The sequence below is a fragment of the Arachis ipaensis genome, chromosome B04 (genome assembly GCF_000816755.2).
Source record: "Arachis ipaensis cultivar K30076 chromosome B04, Araip1.1, whole genome shotgun sequence".
NCBI lineage: Eukaryota > Viridiplantae > Streptophyta > Magnoliopsida > Fabales > Fabaceae > Arachis > Arachis ipaensis.
In genome coordinates this window covers 93384175-93407453 of record NC_029788.2, presented here as the reverse complement: position 1 = coordinate 93407453, position 23279 = coordinate 93384175, and the positions used below count along the sequence as shown (strand labels likewise).

Genomic DNA, 23279 nt, shown 5'->3' with positions numbered 1-23279 from the left:
CTCACGTAAGGTTTATTACTTGGACGACCCAGTGCACTTGCTGGTTAGTTGTGCGGAGTTGTGACAAAGAGTTGAGATTACAATTGTGCGTACCATGATGTTGGCGCCATTGATGATCACAATTTTGTGCACTAAATTTTTGGCACCGTTGCCGGGGATTGTTCGAGTTTGGACAACTGATGGTTCATCTTGTTGCTCAGATTAGGTCATTTTAATTTATGTTTAAGCTTTTTGCTTTTTTTTTTCGAAAAAAAAAAATTTCAAAAAAAAATGTATTTCTATTTTGTTCTTCAGAACTCTTAAGAATGAATTCTAGAGTTTCATGATGATTTGTTGAAATTTGGCTGGCTGAGAAGCCATGTCTAAACTTTTGGACCGAGGTTTCAACTTATCATCACAAGAGCTTGTTGATTTCTATCAATCTTGCTGTTGAAAGTAATGATCTGCTAAAGCTTGGCTGGCCATTGGCTATGTCTAGTGTTTTGGACTGAAGCTTTCACTGAAAGCTTGGCTGGCTAGTAAGCCATGTCTAACTCCTGGACCGGAGTTTTAGACTAACATTGCATGATTCTTGGAATTCTCATTAAGAATTTTGAAGTCCTTTTTTCTCTTTTTCCACTTAATTTTCAAAAAAATTACAAAAAAAAATTATAAAATCTTAAAATCAAAAATATTTTATGTTTCTTGTTTGAGTCTAGTGTCTAATCTTAAGTTTGGTGTCAATTGCATTCTTCTAATTTTCGAAAATTACATGCATTATGTTCTTCATTGATCTTCAAGTTGTACTTGATGATTTCCTTGCTCTGATCTTTAAATTCTCTTGTTTTGTGTCTTTTGTTGTTTCTCATATGCATTTTCAAATTGTTATAGTCCTTAGTATACAAACTTCTAAGTTTGGTGTCCTGCATGCATTATTTGTTTAATCTTAGTTTTCCAACCATGTCTTTTCAAGTCAATAATACAGAGAATTGAAGATTCAGAACATGCAGCAAAGGAATTACAGAGAAAAAGATGGGCGTTCAAAACACCCAGTGAGGAAGGAAAACTGGTGTTTAAACGCCAGCCAGGTACCCTGGCTGGGTGTTAAACGCCCAAAAAGGTAGCATTTTGGGCGTTAAATGCCAGAATGGATGCCATTCTGGGCGTTTAACGCCAGGAGGACACTAGAGGGAAGATTTTGTTTTTAATTCAAATATTTTTCAAATATTCATAATTTTTCAAAATCAAATTTTTTTTTCAAATCATATCTCTTCAATCATATCTTTTCAAAATCAATTTCTTTCCATTTTTTTAAATTATTATTATTTTCGAAAATCCTTGCTACAATTAATGATTTAATTCAAAATTTTCAAGTTTTCTTCCCAAATCCTTCAATTTAAAGGACTAACACTTCTCCATTATCAGCAATTCGAATTCTGTCCCTCTTGATAAGTTCGAATTCTCTCTTCTCTACCTCATCCTTCTATTTTTATTTTCCTCTGACACCTCAAGGAATCTCTATACTGTGACATAGAGGATTCCATATTTTCTTCTCCTCTCTTTTCATATGAGCAGGATAAAGGACAAGGGCATTCTTGTTGAAGCTGATCCTGAACCTGAAAGGACCTTGAAGAGAAAGCTAAAAGAAGCTAAAGTACAACTCTCTATAGAGGACCTAACAGAAACTTTCAAACAAGAAGAAGTCATGGCAGCCGAAAACAACAACAATGCCAACAATGNAGCAACAGTCAGTACCAAAGAAGCTTCATCTGAAGAAAAAGCTTATGATCCCGAGAACCCAGTAATGGAAGAGGTGAATTACATGGGAGAATCCTATGGAAACACCTATAATCCTTCATGGAGAAATCATCCAAACCTCTCATGGAAGGATCAACAGAGGCCTCAACAAGGCTTCAACAATAATAATGATGGAAGAAATAGGTTTAGCAATGGCAAACCTTTTCCATTATCTTCTCAGCAACAAACAGAGAATTCTAAGCAGAACCACTCTGAATTAGCAACTGTAGTCTCTGATTTAATTAAAACCACTCAAAGTTTCATGACTGAAATAAGGTCCTCCATTAGAAATTTAGAGGCACAAGTGGGTCAGCTGAGTAAGAAAGTTACTGAACTCCCTCCTAGTACTCTTCCAAGCAATACAGAAGATAATCCAAAAGGAGAGTGCAAGGCCATTAACATAACCCACACGGCCGAACCTGGAGAGGAGGAAGAGGCAGTGATCTCCACTGAGGAAGACCTCAATGGACGTCCACTGACCTCCAAGGAGTTCCCTAATGAGGAACCATGGGAATCTGAGGCTCACACTGAGACCATAGAGATTCCATTGAATTTACTTTTGCCATTCATGAGCTCTGATGAGTATTCTTCCTCTGAAGAGGATGAAGATGTTACTGAGGAACAAGTTGCTAAGTACCTTGGAGCAATCATGAAGCTAAATGCCAAGCTATTTGGTAATGAGACTTGGGAGGATGAACCCCCTTGCTCACCAAAGAACTAGATGACTTGACTAGGCAGAAATTACCTCTGAAGAGACAAGATCCTGGAAAGTTCTCAATATCTTGTACCATAGGCACCATAACCTTTGAGAAGGCTCTGTGTGACCTAGGGTCAAGCATAAACCTCATGTCTCTCTCTGTAATGGAGAAGCTAGGGATCCTTGAGGTACAAGCTGCAAGAATCTCACTAGAGATGGTAGACAATTCAAGGAAACAGGCTTATGGACTTGTAGAGGATGTCTTGGTAAAAAGGTTGAAGACCACTACATCCCTGCTGATTTCATAATCCTAGATACTGGGAAGTGTATGGATGAATCCATCATCCTTAGCAGACCCTTCCTAGCCACATCAAAAGATGTGATTGATATTGACAGAGGAGAATTGGTCCTTCAAGTGAATGAGGACTCCCTTGTGTTTAAAGCTCAAGGATCTTCCTCTGTAACCATGGAGAAGAAGCATGAAAAGCTTCTCTCAATACAGAGTCAAACCCCACATTCAAACTCTAAGTTTGGTGTTGGGAGGCCATAACCAAACTCTAAGTTTGGTGTTAAGAGGCCATCATCATGCTCTGAGTATCTGTGAGGCTCCATGAGAGCCCACTGTCAAGCTACTGACATTAAAGAAGCGCTTGTTGGGAGGCAACCCAATTTTACTTATCTATGTTAAATTTCTATTTTCCATATTTATTTTATGTTTTCTGTAAGTTGATGATCATGTGAAGTCACAAAAACAATTGAAAAAGCAAAAACAAACTGAAAAACAGAATGAAAAATAGTACACCGTGGAGGAGAAGCCTACTGGCGTTTAAACGCCAGTAAGGGCAGCAGAATGGGCGTTAAACGCCCAGTCTGGCACCATTCTGGGCGTTTAACGCCAGAAATGGGCACCAGACTGGTGTTTAACGCTAGAAAAGGGCAAGAAGCTGGCATTAAACGCCAGAAATGGGCAGCAACCTGGTGTTTAACGCCAGGATTGGCAGCAAAGGGTGTTTTGCAAGCCTAATTGGTGCAGGGATGAGAAATCCTTGACACCTCAGGATCTGTGGACCCCACAGGATCCCCACCAACCTCAACTCACTCTCTCTCTTCTTCACACCTTTTTATAATACCCTTCACCAATCACCTCAATACCTCTTCCTCAACAACCCCTCACCTATCAAATCCTACCCTCTTCTCCATAAACCCTTCACCAATCCACATCCATCCATCATAAACTCCACCTACCTCACCATTCAAATTCGAACCACTTTTCCTCCCAAACCCACCCATACATGGCCGAACCTTACCCTCTCCCCACTCCTATATAAACCCATCTTCACCCCTTCATTTTCACACATCTTAAACACTACTTCTCCCCCTTGGCCGAAACACTAACCCCCCTCCATCTCCTCTATTTCTTCTTCCTCTACTCTCTTCCTTCTTCTTTTGTTCGAGGACAAGCAAACCTTCTAAGTTTGGTATGGTAAAAGCATTGCTTTTTGTTTTTCCATAACCATTTATGGCACCTAAGGCCGGAGAAACCTCTAGAAAGAGGAAAGGGAAGGCAAAAGCTTACACCTCCAAGTCATGGAAGATGGAGAGATTCATCTCAAGGGTGCATCAAGACCACTTCTATGAAGTTGTGGCCAAGAAGAAGGTGATCCCTGAGGTCCCTTTCAAGCTCAAAAAGGGTGAATAGCCAGAGATCCGACATAAGATTCGAAGAAGAGGTTGGGAAATTCTCACCAACCCCATTCAATAAGTCAGGATCTTAATGGTTCAAAAGTTCTATGCCAATGCATGGATCACCAAGAACCATGATCAAAGTGTGAACCCAGACCCAAGGAATTGGCTTACAATGGTCCGGGGGAAATGCCTAGATTTCAGTCCGGAAAATGTAAGGTTGGCATTCAACTTGCCCATAATGCAAGGAGATGCACGCCCCTACACTAGAAGGGTCAACTTTGATCAAAGGTTGGACCAAGTCCTCATAGACATTTGTGAAGAGGGCACTCAATGGAAGAAATATTCAAGAAGGAAGCCGGTTCAACTAAGAAGGCATGACCTCAAGCCCGTGGCTAGGGGATGGTTGGAGTTCATCCAACACTCAATCATTCCCACTAGCAACTGGTCTGAAGTTACTATAGACCGGGCTATCATGATCCATAGCATCATGACTGGAGAGGAAGTAGAAGTTCATGAGGTTATATCCCTAGAACTCTACAAGGTGGCAGACAAGTCCTCTACTTTGTCAAGGTTAGCCTTCCCTCATCTCATTTGTCACCTTTGCAATTCAGCTGGAATTGACATAGAGGAAGACATCCTCATTGATGAGGACAAGCCCATCACTAAGAAAAGGATGGAGCAAAGAAGAGATCCCACTCATGGACAAGAGCATGAGGAAATTCTTCATCATGAAATCCCTGAGATGCCTCAAGGGATGCATTTTCCTCCATAAAATTATTGGGAGCAAATTAACACCTCCCTAGGAGAATTAAGTTTCAATATGGAACAACTAAGGGTGGAACACCAAGAGCATTCTATCCTCCTTCATGAAATTAGAGAAGATCAAAGAATCATGAGAGAGGAGCAACAAAGGCAAGGAAGAGACATTGAGGAGCTCAAGCACTCCATAAGATCTTCAAGAGGAAGAACTAGCCACCATCACTGAGGTGGACCCGTTCTTTAATTTCCTTGTTCTTTATTTTCTGTTTTTTGAATTTTTATGCTTTATGTTTATCTATGTTTGTGTCTTTATTACATGATCACTAATGTCTTAGTGTCTATGTCTTAAAGCTATGAATGTCTTATGAATCCATCACCTTTCTCAAAAGAAAAATGTTTTAATCACAAAAGAACAAGAAGTACATGATTTCGAATTCATCCTTGAAACTAGTTTAATTATTTTGATGTGGTGACAATACTTTTTGTTTTCTGAATGAATGCTTGAACAGTGCATATTTTTGAATTTGTTGTTTATGAATGTTAAAATTGTTGGCTCTTGAAAGAATAATGAAAAAGGAGAAATGTTATTGATAATCTGAAAAATCATAAAATTGATTCTTGAAGCAAGAAAAAGCAGGGAAAAGCTTGCAGAAAAAAAATGGCGAAAAAATAAAAGAAAGAAAGAAAAAAGGAAAAAAAAGCAAGCAGAAAAAGCCAATAGCCCTTTAAACCAAAAGGCAAGGGTATAATAAAAAGGATCCAAGACTTTGATCATCAGTGGATAGGAGGGCCTAAAGGAATAAAATCCTGGCCTAAGTGGCTAAACCAAGCTGTCCCTAACCATGTGCTTGTGGCGTGAAGGTGTCAAGTAAAAACTTGAGACTGAGCGGTTAAAGTCGTGGTCCGAAGCAAAAAGAGTGTGCTTAAGAGCTCTGGACACCTCTAATTGGGGACTCTAGCAAAGCTGAGTCACAATCTGAAAAGGTTCACCCAGTTATGTGTCTGTGGCATTTATGTATCCGGTGGAATAGTATATTCTCTTCTTTTTATCCTATTTGATTTTCAGTTGCTTGGGGACAAGCAACAATTTAAATTTGGTGTTGTGATGAGCGGATAATTTATACGCTTTTTGGCATTATTTTTAGTATGTTTTTAGTATATTTTAGTTAGTTTTTATTATGTTTTTATTAGTTTTTAAATAAAAATCACATTTCTGGACTTTACTATGAGTTTGTGTGTTTTTCTGTGATTTTAGGTATTTTCTGGCTGAAATTGAGGGACCTGAGCAAAAATCTGATTCAGAGGCTGAAAAAGGACTGCAGATGCTGTTGGATTCTGACCTCCCTACACTCGAAGTGGATTTTCTGGAGCTATAGAAGCCCAATTGGAGCGCTCTCAATTGCGTTGGAAAGTAGACATTATGGGATTTCCAGCAATATATAATAGTCCATACTTTGCCTGAGATTTGATGGCCCAAACCGGCGTTTCAAGTCAGCATAGAAATTCTGGCGTTAAAACGCCAGAACTAGCATAAAAGCTGGAGTTAAACACCCAAACTGGCACAAAAGCTGGTGTTTAACTCCAAGAAAAGCCTCTACACGTGAAAGCTGTAATGCTCAGCCCAAGCACACACCAAGTGGGCCCGAAAGTGAATTTCTGCATTAATTACTTATTTCTGTAACCCTAGGCTACTAGTTATCTATAAATAGGACCTTTTACTATTGTATTTTCATCTTTGGACGTTTAGTCCTTAGACCTTTGAGGCTGGCCATTCTACCATGCCTAGACTATTTTCACTTATGTATTTTCAACGGTGGAGTTTCTACACACCATAGATTAAGGTGTGGAGCTCTGCTGTTCCTCATGAATTAATGCAAAGTACTATTGTTTTTCTATTCAACTCAAGCCTATTTCTATTCTAAGATATCCATTCATTCTTCGACATGATGAATGTGATGATCCGTGACACTCATCACCATTCTCCCCTATGAACGCGTGCCTGACAACCACTTCCATTCTACATGCAATCAAGCTTGAATGTGTATCTCTTGGGTTTCTAATCTAAGATTAGAACCTTCGTGGTATAGGCTAGAATCATTGGCGGCCATTCCTGAGATCCGAAAAGTCTAAACCTTGTCTGTGGTCTTCCGAGTAGGATCTGGGAAGGGATGACTGTGACGAGCTTCAAACTCGCGAGTGTTGGGCGTAGTGACAAACGCAAAAGGATCAATGGATCCTATTCCAACATGATCGAGAACCAACAGCTGATTAGTCGTGCGGTGACAGCGCATTTGGAACATTTTCACTGAGAGGACGGGAGGTAGCCATTGACAACGGTGAAACCCAACATACAGCTTGCCATGGAAAGGAGTATGAATGATTGGAAGAAGGTAATAGGAAATCAGATGTTCAGAAGGAACAAAGCATCTTCATACGCTTATCTGAAATTCTCACCAATGAATTACATAAGTATCTCTATCCTATTTTATGTTTTATTTATATTTTAATTATCAATTCTCCATAACCATTTGAATCCGCCTGACTGAGATTTACAAGATGACCATAGCTTGCTTCAAGCTGACAATCTCCGTGGGATCAACCCTTACTCACGTAAGGTTTATTACTTGGACGACCCAGTGCACTTGTTGGTTAGTTTGTGCGGAGTTGTGACAAAGAGTTGAGATTACAATTGTGCGTACCATGATGTTGGCGCCATTGATGATCACAATTTCGTGCACCATTAACCCCCTAGTCATGGAGGAAAGTCAAGTGAAAGTAACTAACTTGAGTCACAAGTCCTAGTCTAATCCTTGGGAAGTCTAGCTTTAGTGCCCTCCAAGTCAATTAGCAACTCTTAATTCTCAATCAACAATTGATATCCACTATTCAAGTGTCTCCAATAACTCAACCATCAAGCCAAGTAAGAAAATTCTACTCCATAGCAAGGGTTATCATTTCATCAAACATTTGGTGAGCATTCATAAGAGACATTATGGAATTGAAGAAAATAGTTGAATGCAAGCTACCTAAATCACACAATCATCAAAAATTGAACAACTACAAGTAATGAACATGAAAATACCTCAATTCACTAATCCAAATCAAAGTAACAATGTTAGATCTAGATCCAAAGTGGAAGGATCCAAAGAACACAAATTGAGAATAGGAGAAGAGTAGATCTACTAATTGCATCAAAGTAAAAGTGAATTACAATGGATCTCACCAAGAGAATCAAAGGAGACTTGCAATGGAGAATGGAATCCTAGAGAGAAGTTGAAGGTTCTCTCTCTATAAAATGTAACTAACTATGAGAAATATCTAGCAAAATGTAAGAATGAGTGAATCCTCCCAAGCCCTTCAATCCTTAGCCTTCTTAAGCTTTTCCTACCAAAACTCTACCCCAAAACAGGGCCTGTAACTGCCTGAAATCGCTGGTCATATTTTCTCTTTAAAAAATCACGTGTGGCCATCGGCGTGTACGCGTACGTGTCCCTGGGGTAATTGCAATATGCGCACAGGCGCAGCGTATGTGGGTGCGTCCATGAGGATTGAGGCCCAGCCGCTAAACGCGCCGACTTCCAGCTTGGCTCCTAGCTTTGGCTTTGGTAGCGCGCATCCGCGCGGACGCACCATGTGCGCGTTCACCTCACTGCTGAAGTTTCCAAAGCTCAATTTTCTATGCTCCTTCCCTTTATGCATGCTCCCATCCTCTCCTCCAAGCCGTCCCTGCCCTATAAACTTTATTAACACACGGATCACGGCATCGAATGGTAATAGAGGAGGATTAAGATATATCTAATTTAGTGCAAAAGAAGCATGCTTTCATCTATGAGGCAAAATTGGGAAGGGAACACAAAACCATGCATTTTTATATGAATAAGTGTGAAAGATCATTGATAAAACCCTCAAAACCTATACAAGATAAACCCTAAAAATGGGGTTTATCAACCTACATGATTGAGACCTCTGTTTCATTGAGCTTACATACTCATATGGCCTTACCCTTTCATTATCCTTTGCAAATCAATGTTGAGCCTTTTAACCCAATTTGTTCTTTACTTTAGCACATCATTAACTCTAAGAGAAAAATAATAATGTCCTTAATTTGAATTCTTGGTTAGCTTAGACTAGTGAGAGTGCTCATGAATTAAGTGTGGGGAAATTAGGTTTGGAAACGTTTGGTTTGAGAATTGGGTATTGTATATTTTTGGTGAATTTGTGAAAAAGATAGTTAAGCACATATTGTTGAATTCAATACCTTAATCATATGCATTGCGAAAAATAAAAAGAAAAAAAAAAGAAAAAAAAGAAAAGAAAAAGAGCAAATAATAAAAGGGGACAAAATGCCCCAAAGTAAATGGTGATAGCAATGCATATGTATTGTACTCAAAATCAGATGCATGAATATGTGGAAAACATAGTTAATGGGTAGTTAAATTTTGTATTGTGATTACATGGATTGTCTTAAGTTAGGTGGGAAGTTTGGGTTAATCAAGGATTCAGATTTTAGTCCACTTAACCAAATACAATCCTACCTTGACCCTAACCCCATTACAACCCTTGAAACGACCTCTTGATATGTGTATTTGTGCATTAAATTTTTGTTGATTGGTAGAAGAAGAGAAAGTCTTAGAAAGCAAGATTAGTAGAGAATTGAGAGAACCGAACCTTAAACACTTGAGTGATTTGAGTGTATACACTTCTGGTGAGGGTTCGATGCTCGATTCTTTGTTCCCAGCTTTTACGAGCTTTCTTCGTGCAAGTCTATTTGTACTTCATTTTATGATTTGAATTAGTGGAATCCAGTTCATACTTGTTCTTGAAAGATTTATTTACTTTTAACCAAGTAGGTAGAAGCATTTCACATTTAGTTGCATTCATATAGATAGGTTGCATTTAATAAGTCTTACCATTCCTCTTCACTCTTATGCTTCTCTTGAGCTTAGCATGAGGACATGCTAATGTTTAAGTGTGGGGAGATTGATAAACCACTATTTTACTGTTTATTTTATACTGAATTGAGTGGATTTTATCCATTATTCTCACACTTACTCATAGAAATCGCATGTTTTACATTTTCCTTCCTAATTTTGTGTTATGATTGAAAACATGCTTCTTTGGCTTTAAATTGCTAGTTTTTAATTCTCCTTTTATTCGATGTCATGATGTGTGTGTTAAGTGATTTCAGGTTTTATAGGGCAGGAATGGCTTACAGGATGGAAAGGAAGCATACAGAAGTGGAAGGAACACAAGAAATTAAGGATTTCAGAATCTGGACGCGACGCGCACGCATGGACGACGCGTATGCGTGACTGTGCAGCAGACAAGCGACGCGTACGCGTGGATGACTCGTACGCGTGAATAGGATTTTGGTTCAGCGACGCGTACGCGTGACAGAGCGTCACGTGCTGCAATTTACAGGAAACGATGGGGGCGATTTCTGGGCTGCTTTGGGCCCAGTTTCAAGCCCGAAATTGAAGAATAGAAGCTGCCGAGTGAAGCTAGAAAGGGGATTGAATCATTCAACTTTCATTCACACAATTAGTTAGGGTTAGATGTAGAATTCTAGAGAGAGAGGCTCTCTCCTCTCTCTAGGTTTTAGGATTTCTTCTTTCAATTTCTCTTTAGGTTCAGGTTCAATCTTCCTTTAACTTAGTTTTTGTCTTACTTTTATTTGTTTAAGCACTTTAGTTCATCTTCTTCTCTTGTTAATTCCCCCCTTTCACCATTTTTATGTTTATGAGCTCTTGTTACATTTAATTTCTGTTAATGCAATTATGTTTTTTTTTATGTTTATTGTTACTCTCTTTAATTGTTAGTCATTGATGCTTGCAATTGGTTGTTTAGATTTAATATTCCTTGTTAAGTTTATCATGCTTTTATTTTGTGCCTTCCAAGTATTTTATAAAATGCTTGGGTGGATTTTAATTTAGATTTTCATGCTCTTGCCTTGGATTGATTATTTAGAGACTCTTGAGTTATCAAAAGTCTTTTGTTGATTGGTAATTGAGACTTGCTAGTTGGCTTAGGCTTCACTAAATCTAGTCTTTGATTAGGACTTGTGAACTTAAGTTGATTTTGCTCACTTGACTTTCCTTCATTGTTAGAGGTTAACTAAGTGAAGGCAATTCATAATTACCATCACAATTGACAATGATAATGAGGATAGGAATTCCAATTCTCAATCCTTGCTAGGACTTTTCTTAGTTGTTATTTTATTTTCTTGTTATTTACATTACTTGTCTCTTATCACAAAAACCCCAAAAATACTTTTCCATAACCAATTATAAGTACACTTCCCTGCAATTCCTTGAGAGACGATCCGAGGTTTGAATACTTCGATTTATTTTTATTGGGTTTGTATTTGTGACAAACAAATTAAATATTGATTGAGGTTTAATTGTCGATTTAGAACTATACTTGCAACGTGATTATTTTTGTGAAATTCTTTACCGATATTTTTCCTCCGTCAAATGGCAGTTCTAGGAAAATCTCCGCTAAATACAAGGCTGATTGCAACCCCACTCCTAACCACCGCGATATGTGCTGCAATTATTTATTTTGCAGCGGTTTTATAAACCCGCCGCAAAATTTTTGCCGTTATCTGCCAGAATTGTTGTAGTGTATATTGAGAAATGCCGTAATATTCCTGCCCAAGATGGTACAACTCAAAGGTAATTGAGAGATGAGAAGGATATTCGTCATTTTTGAAAGAAATTGTGCTTATGGGTGTATAAAGGCTAGGTGAAACCGAGTTCTTCCTAACTCAGACTCGACCTTAAATATGTAACGAGCCTAATTTTTAGACCATAATCTGACTTTAGACTTGATGAAACCTATACACCTTCGGACCACAATTGTACTAGGTAAAAATCTGGTGAAATCGAAACTTTAATATAAAAAATAAGCACATAAACTAACTTAAGAACAAATCAGAAAAAAACAAGCTAAGCAATAATCAGAGCAAATATTTAGTACTGATAATCAACACACCAAAATACCATCACTAATTAATTTTTCCAGAAAAAAAAAAGAAAATACCATCACTGGTAATCAGAAGTCAGAACAATAATCAAAATACTAATCAGAACAATAATCAAAACTCCTAATCAGAAGTTCCAATAATCAAAATAATAATCAAAACCCCTAATCCTAATCAGAATAACAATCAAAACTCCTAATGAGAAGTTTCAATGATCAAAATACTAATAAGAACAATAATCAAAATTCCTAATAAAAATACTAATGGTTTACCTGAGCTTGAGAACAGAGGTGAGAGAGGAGAAGAAAAAGGCGACTAGGGGTTCAGAAGAAGAAGACAGCCAGGGGCAACAGAGTAGAGGTGGTAGCTGACTGAGATTTGCTGGAGCTTCTAGTGGTGGTGTGGTTAACCTTCACGAGGACTGATGGTGCAAGAGAAGAAGTAGATGACTACGGGAAGCAACACCGGGAAAATAGAGCATAGAAGCACTATCGCACTTCGTAGCCACTGATAGTGTCATTGTCACTGAGGGTCATCGTCACCAAGAAGCAGTGCAGCACCAGTACCGTGGTCTTGAAGGTGAGAGAAGAAGTCGAACTGAGGAGCTTCATCTCGGGCCAAAGTGACTCTGAGCTCTAGGCTGGTGAGTGGTGATGGTGGCGGGTGGTGAGAGACAGAGAGAGTGCTAAGAGAGAAAGGGTGCCGTCATACATGGATTGAGCATGCTATGTGAGTGTGCGTGCTGAGGGAAGATAGGATTCCGGATTGTGTTATGCCCTAAGCTAGCTAAGTATATTTTTATTGGAATAGTGCATCCTCATCAGGATGGGCCAGGTGACCAAGCTATGGTTTGGACCCGGGTGAGGTATTCTTCTGGGTTTCATTTCCTTTTTCTGGGTCAGACTTAAGCCACTTCGGGTTCAAGCCAACGTGCACAAAAATGCTTCAAGTCCGGGCTGAACTGAGCATGTACACCATTAATTGTGATTTGAAATTTGGAGTATCCACCAATAAATTTTTTCATAAGAATGAAATAGCTTATTAGATGCCAAAAATGAAAAGGGTCTGCCATACCAGATTTTGAGTTTGGGAGTCGATTATGAATATAAAAAAGATTAGCACCATATATCGTCTGTTCTTAAACAGTTACCTTTTATCTAATTTTATTTGTGAATTTAATTTTCTTAACCTTCTTCAAGGAAAATATATATGTATTTTTTATTTGTTTTATTATTTTGATAACTAAATCTTGTCAACACAATTAGCAAGAAGTAATATATTATGAGTAAATGGTCAAATTCATTTTTGAAAGATTGTTCGTTTTTCAAATTCATTCTCGAAATATTTTTTTAAAAATTTATCCTTGATAGATTTTAAGTTCATCACATTAGTTCTTCTCTCACTTCCGTTGTTCATGGCATCAGAGTTTACTGATATGACACGTTAAGTGATGCCACAATACCTACCTGACAATCCTAATTAGGTGCTAACATGATAAATTTATAAAATTAGATAAAATCAATTCTAAATTGAAGGATTTCAATATCTCAATGTCCTCCTCATTTTGGAATTGATTTGACTCAATTGTATAAATTTATCACGTTAACAACCAATTATGACTGTTAGGGATGTGCTATGGTCAGTGTGGTGTCACTTAATGTGCCACATCAGTAAATTTTGATGTTGTCAGTGACGATAGTGATGGAATGACTAATATGACTAATTTAAAATCTTTGAAAGACGAATTTGATTAAAAAAATTTTTAGGAACCAAGTTGAAAAATGAATAATATTTTAGAGACAAATTTGAATATTTATTTGTAATATTCTAACAATTTTATCAAAAATTATTTTATATTATTATCATTTTTGTTATGAAAATCAAATTTAATCAATCCTCATGATTAAACTTAGAATATAACCTTAGGAATATTAGAAAGAAATAATTTAATTAGATTCCAATCTTTTTTCTAATTTTTATCATTAGTCAATTTGAAGAGTTATAAAATATATTAAAGAGAAAATCTCACTCTCCTCTTCTGAGAAATGCTAAATTGACATTTCTCTTTCTTCTATTTGTAAAATATACACTCTCCTTTTTTATAATTTTTAAAAAACTTCATCTTTAATTCATTTTAATTTTTTTTGTGTTAACTAACGTTAATTTTATCCATTTTTCAAAAAAAATAAATTATTTTTTTACAAAAGTATCCTTTAAAAAAAATTTTATTTTTTTGTGATTAAATTTTGTTTACCGAAATATCTTTTAACAAATTATTTTTCTATCGATTAAATTATATTTTTATCAAAATATTTTTTAAAAAATTTTAGAAAAATCGATATTTTTATAAAAAATAATTTTTTTAAAAAAATAGGTAAAATTTACGTTAGTCAAGACAAAATTTAAAATGGAATAAAGGAGTGGTTTTTTAAAAATTATAAGAGAAGAAAGTATACAAATAAATTAAAAGGGAGGGGAGTATCGTTTTAGCATCGATTAGGAAGAGAGAGGAGAATTTTCTCTATATTAAATTATAGTAAGGAGGTCACTCAGATAAAGACGCCTAAAACGTCTTTTTTTAAAGATGTTTTCATGTTGTGTTTTAATTGATTTCTGTATAATTTATTCGGTATTCCTCATCACATATTATTAAATTCCTTAAAAAATTTTCTTTCCAAAAATAATAAAAAAATATTTAATTTATACTAAAACAAAAAAAGTAATAAATTAACTATTAGTTTTTTTTAAATTTCGATCCAATCTGCACTAAACTCATTAGATCAAATTTGATATTCACACTTTTTATGTTTGGATCAGATATCAAATATATCTATAAAATAAAAAATATTAAAAAATTTTATTTTTATAAAAAAGTCAATAATTTTTTTTGTTTACTTTTGTAAACATATTTACTTCTATCTGATTAGAGTGTGGATCCGATTCGATCCAATCCGATCATCTTACAGATCAGATCATATCCTTAAATTACAGATCAGATACGGATAAATACTGTGGATTTATATGGATATGATCTAATCTATGAACACCCTTAACTACTACTATAGGTTCATTGTTGCAAAAGAATGCTTCTTTTATTATAAACTATTATTAGATCTTAATTACCATTAAAACAACTTAATTGTCAACAAAGAGATAATACTTATTGTTCTCTCTAATTATGTTCGTATTTGAATTCATAGTTGTAAAAATCGAACTGGATCGGCTGGTTCGACCAAAAAACTAGTGAACTGGACTAACGGTTTACTCCTTGGACCGTTTAAGGAATAAAACCGATGTGAACCGGTAAGAACCGGTGCAAATCGGTCTAACCAAACTGGTCTACTTGAAAAATTTTTTAAAATGTCTCCACAAGGTCTCAAACCAAGAACCTTGGAGCAAAAACAACCTCTACTTGCCACTTAGCCATTGCACTTTTAAATGTTATATTTGACAAATACTAATTATATAGTATACATAAATATCTAATTTAATTTAATTTTTATTTTTTCTATTTTTAAAATTAATTATATTTTAATTATATACCATTATTAATATAAATATAAATTTCACTAAAAATTTATTAATTTACTTGATCTATTTTATTGCTAGTATTGTGATTAAGGTTATTTGTTTTTATGTTAGTGTTAAAATCTACTGATATTATAGTTAGATGATAGGCTTTGTGAATTAATTATTTTTTTATTGTGTCAAAATAAGATACTATTGTAGTATTAAAATTTTATGATTTTTTTATATTAGTTATTTTTAGAAGTTGAGACTTGATTCTTCATAAAATTTTAGTGAAGATATGTATTTCAAATTTTAATTTTAAATTTTTAACTATTTTATATTTTATATTTACGTGAGACCCACTACAAAAAATGTCATTAAAATTGACGGCCAAATCGACGGCTAAGCCGTCGATAATATTAAAATTCGACGGCAAAATACACAGCGAAGTTGGTCGCTATTAAGCTTGTCGATTTTTCAAAATGCTAATAAAATCGACGGCTTGCCTGGCCGTCGATAATAATTTAATAAAATTGACAGCTCTTCTGTCTATAATATGAGTTTGAGAGTTTTACATTTTTACTAAAATCGACAACATCGCCGTCGATATTATTAAATAAAATCAACGCCATTTTTGTCGATATTTGATCCAATAAAATCGACGCCATTTCTTTCTATAATATGCTTACTAAAATCGACGCCATTTCTGTCGATATTTTGTGTTTCTGAATTGGAGCGGGAAGTGGGCGCGGGGTAGGTGTATTAGCAATAAAAATCAACGGTAAGTTTGTTGATTTTAATTTGAAAAAAAGCAACGCCTTTAGCGTCTATTTTATCCATTAAATCCACACCATTTATTTGATTTTAGAAAGCAATTTGGATCGTTTAAATTTATCGAGGAAATGTTGTCGATATTTTAAATATAAAAATAGACGCCATGTCCGTCGATTTTAAAATAAGTATTTTCGCCCTCCGATTCGTTGACAATACGACGATAGTTAAGAGGAATTTAATGCATCATAAAAAAATCAACGAACAAGCCGTCGATTTTATTATTTTATTTTTATTTTTATTTCTTAAAAAATATCGACAGCAAGCCGTCGAAAAATATCGACGGAAGAGATAGCCGTCGATTTTTTGCGTCGATAAATACGCTTTTTCTTGTAGTGACCGGTTTTATCAGTTCAACCAGTGATTTATCGGTTGAACCAATAAACCAGTGAACTAGTAGCTTGACCGGTTCGATCACTGGTTCGGTTCTAACAACTATGTTTCAATCTAATTTCAAAAATTTCGATTTACTCAATTTAGTCTCCCAACTTAATAGTTATGACTCACATTGGTTCCTAATCTTATTTTTGTTACTGTCTCACAAAATCGTTAACGACATGCTGAGATGGACTAACGACTGTTACATTATACATTCTAGCGACTGTTTGATGTGACAATTGAAATTTTTTTTTACCTTATTTTTTTTCAACTAAACACTTAAAATCCTAATATGAGTCACGGATACCTAAGTTAAAAAATCAAACTAAGTAAATTGAAACTTTAAAAATCAGATTAAAGCTCAAATATAACTTCAAAACAGAACTTTAACTTATATAGTGATTAATTTAAATGAGAATCAAATAAATCAAAATTCAACATAATTTTTATCAATGTTTTCAAATTCGAAATTTCTATATCAAAATTAACTAGGATTTTTTTTAAATTAAAATTTAATGAAATAGTGACTTTAATTATCTTAACCAATGTCCTAATTAATTACTTTTATGTCTTAAAAAAACTGTATATGAGAAGAAAATAATTAATTTGTCTACTTTCACTACAACAACATAGATTATTTTTGAGGGTTATAATGTGTAAAAGAAAATTAAAATTTGTCAAAAAAATAAATTTTGACATTATTTTAACTATGAAAATATGTTAATAAAAATTTTGTTAAAAATAGTATTTTTAACATATAAGTGATTGTAAAAAAAATTTAAATCTTATTTTGATAAATATTGGCTGTCAAAAATAATTTGTTAGAAAATTTTGACAACATATTTTCTGTGATACTTATTAATTGTCAAAAATACTATTTATTTTGACACTTATTGACTATAAAATATTTTCAACAAAAAATTTTAACAAAGAATGAAATGAGATCTTGAAACTAAAGAATAAATTGAGATTTTGAAGATAAAGAATGAGTAGTATAATCCTAAACTGAGAGCAGTGTGATGTCAAAATTAACATAGAGCCCAAAGAAAAAGAAAAATAGTGGAGTAAATTGAAAACAAATGAGTATCAAAATTGAGGAATAATTTTCTACGGTCAAATTATTCATCAAGAAAACATAAAAAATTTGACATTTGTGATATTTGTCAAAAATATATATTAATTTTGACATTTAATTATGATGTTAAAAAATAAAGTGTTAAAATAACTCTATTTTTTGTAGTTGATAATAATCTAATAGTTAATTTATTATTTTTTTGTTTTAGTCTAAATTAAATATTTTTTATTGTTTCTGAAAAGAAAATTTTTTGAGGAATTTAATAATATGTAATGAAGAACACCGAATAAATTACACAGAAATCAATTAAAATACAATATGAAAATATTTTTAAAAGAAGACATTTTAGACGTCTTTATCTGAGTGGCTTCCAAACTGGCAGGGTATACCATATGATATGATGCGAATTAGGAAAAGTTAAATTCTCATCCTTTATAACTTAAATTAGATAAATTGATCAAAATTTCAGTCGCGCTCATCAATGAATATTATCTTGTTAACCTAGATCAGAGATCTCTCTTATAAGCAAACGAGAATGTTAAACTTTGAAGCAAACAAATTGCAAAACAAAATATAATATTATTATGGCTAATTTTTGGGTGTAGATTGTCTAAAAACATCTATATATATATATATATATATATCGGACTTACAAACTATTTTGTGTAAAAGAAAAAAAACTTTTTGAATGCAAGGATGATCCAGTTCTATATGGTAGTTCCTGTTACAACTACTAGCACTAAAGTGAATTAATCAATAGTTGATAGAGTTTCTGTAACACCCTAAGTTATATCCTATCTTTAAGGGTCTTTAAATAAAGTGCCATACTCGATAGAGAAAGAGACTGAACTTAATCGTTATGCAAGGAAGGGAGGAAGTGCGCATGAAGAGGAAAACAAGTAGTACAAAAACGATAATAAATATGAAATAATAAACTTATCCATGAGTACGGTTCAAAATAAAATGTTTAGAGGTAATTTAAAAAAAGAAAGGAAACTAATACGTCCTAACTAGTTTCGTCGAAGAGGCTCCCATATTTGTGTCATATCCTATCCTTGATCAAGACTCTTCAGTTATTCACGAATCGAGGTATCAGTGGTTTTCCTCCAACACCTTTTCGCGCAGTGAAGATCTGGTTTCGTTGTGTGGGATGAACTAGGACTTGACGGGCAGCTGGGGTTCTCCTTCCACGAACTCTCGACCTAAGTAGATAGTTTGGAGCACGGTAGTAGTGGTCGTAAACTACCCACGCGTGCTTCGAGGGGTCATACTCAGAAGTTACCTTCGGGGAGCACTGCGTCATCTCTATCCGCTGTGCCATGTTCCTCTGGAGACAGTATGGAAAAAGAAAAAGGGATGAGAACCTAACGTCTCAGTAGGAGTGCTATGCAACACCTCCATATCTATCTCCAGCCCACGTGCGGGATTTTAAAAGAACGTCATACGATATGGCATGTATTATGAACCTCCTGTAAAGCGTAAAACATATAGGTAAAAAGGAAAGAACATAGAAAGAGAATAGAAGGATAACATCTTAAGTAACATCAACATAGTCATAAATAAATCTTAAAAAAAAATATAAAAATCAAACTTTCATTCATGCTTTCTCCTTTCTTAACTTTTATGGAAGGTATTGAGCTCAAATCGGTATAAAATGAGAGTCAACTTCCCTTACCGAAGGTTCTTATCTCGAATGTCTTGGCGATCACCTTCCCTTACCGAAGGATCATCTCGATCGATCACCCTCCCTTACCGAGGGATCATCTCGATATCTTATCTTTGGGGGTCACCTTCTCTTACCGAAGGATCATTCCCTCAGTTCAATTTACAATCAAGGTTATTTTAAGCATACATAAAAAGAGGGTCATACAAGAAGCACTCATGCATGAAGATGGATAAAATTAGGATATACTAAATAATTAAATGTAACATGGTAAAAAGGTATGTACTCTCAATATTAAAGGAACATTAATGATATAATGATATGAAAAAAAAGTCATATAAATGCACAGGATAAAATTAGGATATTCTAAATAATTAAATAAAATATGGTAAAAAAGTATGTACTCTCAACATTAAAAGAACATTAATGATATAATGATATGAAAAGTCATGTAAATGCACATGGTGGAATTAGGATACATTAAATAATTAAATAAAACATGGTAGAAAGGTATGTACTCTCAACATTAAAGGAACATTAATGATATAATGATATGAAAAGTCATGTAAATGCACGTGGTGGAATTAGGGTACATTAAATAATTAAATAAAACATGGTAGAAAGGTATGTACTCTCAACATTAAAGGAACATTGATGTTATAATGATATGAAAAGTCATGTAAATGCATCGGACTAAATAATTAAATAAAACATGGTAGAAAGGTATGTACTCATGAATCACGGGATTATGAATGACATAGATAGACATGGTTAATATGGATAAGGGATAACAAAAAGGTACTTAATGCCATGAGATACATGAAAGATAGTAACCATGCATGGATGGAAGAACAATAACTAGAGCATACTACATGCCAACATAAAGTGAGAAAGGTATAATTCCTTACTTTTTTCCTAATGCTTCTTCGAGCTTGCCTCTTGTGTTTGCACACAAAATATTATTTCTTTGTAGAAGGGAGAGGATTAGTATTTGAGAGGAGTGATTTCTACCTATGGGTGCTCCCCGATTTATATACATTTGGGGAAAGGGTAGTTGGGATATTTTAAATTTCAAACGGAGGGTGGTTACTAGGTTCATATCCATAAATTTAAAATCCTAAGCCTATCTCCTAACTGATTTTCAAATTTCGAATTTAATTTTGTTTCTAGAAGGGGCGGTTGTTACATTATCACCCCCATAAAAAAAGAATTTGTCCCCAAATTCTACATCCTAATTTGGTCGATAAAGGTCATTAGTAGGATGCATAGTGATTTGGACATGGGTTAGCTAATCTTACTAGTAGCGGAGAGAGATATGAACGAAAGAGAAGCACCAGTATCATCTAGGATAGTTAAAGGATTCCATTAATTGTGCATTTACCCTCGATTCGATCTTCTGACTCGTGGACTTCCTTGCTGCTGAGGGCAAAGACTCGCCCTTGACGCTGTGTTAGATTGGTAAGGGGTGGGAGAACTGCTGGGCATTCCCTGGCGATTTGCCCCGGCTGAAAACACCGGAAGCAGACATTTTGTCCGGCAAGGCACCTACCCCTATGTTGCTTCCCACATGAAGCACACTCCTTGAGTTCGGTGGTCTTTGGTGAGGCATCAGTGGGAGGTTCCTGGCGATCCGTGCCCTGTTGAGGTTGCCTTCCTGTAGGTTTCTCAAGAAAGGCCTTCTTCTGCGGCGGCTGCTGAGATGATTCTTGATTCAATTGCCTTTTCTTGAAAGCCTCGCTTCTTTCCAACGCTAGTTTTTTGGTGCATTCTTCTATCACTTGGCACTTGCTAACGAGGGAGGAGAACTCCCGGATTTCCAGTGGGGCTATAGCGGTTAGGACTTCTGCCCTGAGCCCTCCTTGATACTTCATACACTTCCACTTTTCATTTGGATTAGCCTTATACATGGCGGAAAATTTACAGAGTCTCTCAAACTTCTCTGTATACTCTGCAATACTCATCCTATCTTGCCTCAGCTGAAGAAACTCCATCTCCTTGGACTCTCGAATAGAAAGGGAAAAGTACTTCTTGTAGAAAGCTTCTTTGAAGGTGGCCCAACTGATATCTGTTCCAGCATCCTCCAACAACCGTCTTGCTCCATCCCACCAGAACTTGGCATCAGCTTTGAGCATGAAGGTAGCATAGCTCACTTGCTGCTCCTCAGTGCATGGAAAAATTGTGAATACCTTTTTTATTTTCGTCAGCCATTCTTCTGCCATATCAGGGTTGAGGGCTCCACGGAACTCAGGCGGACCAATCTTCTTGAAGTCAGCAAAAGTTGTACGGGTCTGTCCCACCTCCAGCCTGGGAATATTGGGATCCTTGTCCCCAGTGGACAGTTGTTGGGCCATCAGAGTAGTGGCTTGGGCCTGCTCCTTCATTGCCTTGGCCATCTCCTTCATGTGCTTTGCTAGGTTTGATGAGCTCGAGCTCGAGCCACGTGGGCGTCCACGGCTTACCATAGGTTTCCTGTTCAAGGATAACCATAGGGAGAAGTTTTATTAGTCGTACCTCCTAAGATAGAATTCCTAGGATCGACTTTGCTCTGATACCATTAATTGTAACACCCTAAGTTATATCCTATCTTTGAGGGTCTTTAAATAAGGTGCCATACTCGATAGAGAAAGAGACTGAACTTAATCGTTATGCAAGGAAGGGAGGAAGTGCGCATGAAGAGGAAAACAAGTAGTACTAAAACGATAATAAATATGAAATAATAAACTTATCCATGAGTACGGTTCAAAATAAAATGTTTAGAGGTAATTTAAACAAAGAAAAGAAACTAATACGTCCTAACTAGTTTCGTCGAAGAGGCTCCCATACTTGTGTCATATCCTATCCTTGATCAAGACCCTTCAGTTATTCACGAATCGAGGTATCAGTGGTTTTCCTCCAACACCTCTTCGCGCAGTGAAGATCTGGTTCCGTTGTGTGGGATGAACTAGGACTTGACGGGCAGCTGGGGTTCTCCTTCCATGAACTCTCGACCTAAGTAGATAGTTTGGAGCATGGTAGTAGTGGTCGTAAACTACCCACGCGTGCTTCGAGGGGTCATACACAGAAGTTACCTTCGGAGGGCACTGCGTCATCTCTATCCACTGTGCCATGTTCCTCTGGAGACAGTATAGGAAAAGAAAAAGGGATGAGAACCTAATGTCTCAGTAGGAGTGCTATGCAACACCTCCATATCTATCTCCAGCCCACGTGCGGGATTTTAAAAGAACGTCGTACGATATGGCATGTATTATGAACCTCTTGTAAAGCGTAAAACATATAGGTAAAAAGGAAAGAACATAGAAAGAGAATAGAAGGATAACATCTTAAGTAACATCAACATAGTCATAAATAAATCTTAAAAAAAATATAAAAATCAAACTTTCATTCATGCTTTCTCCTTTCTTAACTTTTATGGAAGGTATTGAACTCAAACCGGTATAAAATGAGAGTCCCCTTCCCTTACCGAAGGTTCTTATCTCGAATGTCTTGGCGATCACCTTCCCTTACTAAAGGATCATCTCGATCGATCACCCTCCCTTATCGAGGGATCATCTTGATATCTTGTCTTTTGGGGTCACCTTCCCTTACCGAAGGATCATTCCCTCTGTTCAATTTACAATCAAGGTTATTTTAAGCATACATAAAAAGAGGGTCATACAAGAAGCACTCATGCATGAAGATGGATAAAATTAGGATATACTAAATAATTAAATGTAACATGGTAAAAAGGTATGTACTCTCAATATTAAAGGAACATTAATGATATAATGATATGAAAAGTCATGTAAATGTACAGGATAAAATTAGGATATTCTAAATAATTAAATAAAACATGGTAGAAAGGTATGTACTCTCAACATTAAAAGAACATTAATGATATAATGATATGAAAAGTCATGTAAATGCATATGGTGGAATTAGGATC

At 35.6% G+C, this 23279-nt stretch overlaps 1 protein-coding gene across 1 annotated transcript; it reads right to left on the bottom strand.

Annotated features, from left to right (window-relative positions):
- On the bottom strand, positions 20710–21819 carry LOC107636732. The gene has a single exon (XM_016340226.1). It carries the CDS (start codon positions 21817–21819, stop codon positions 20710–20712), a length of 1110 nt encoding a protein of 369 aa, XP_016195712.1.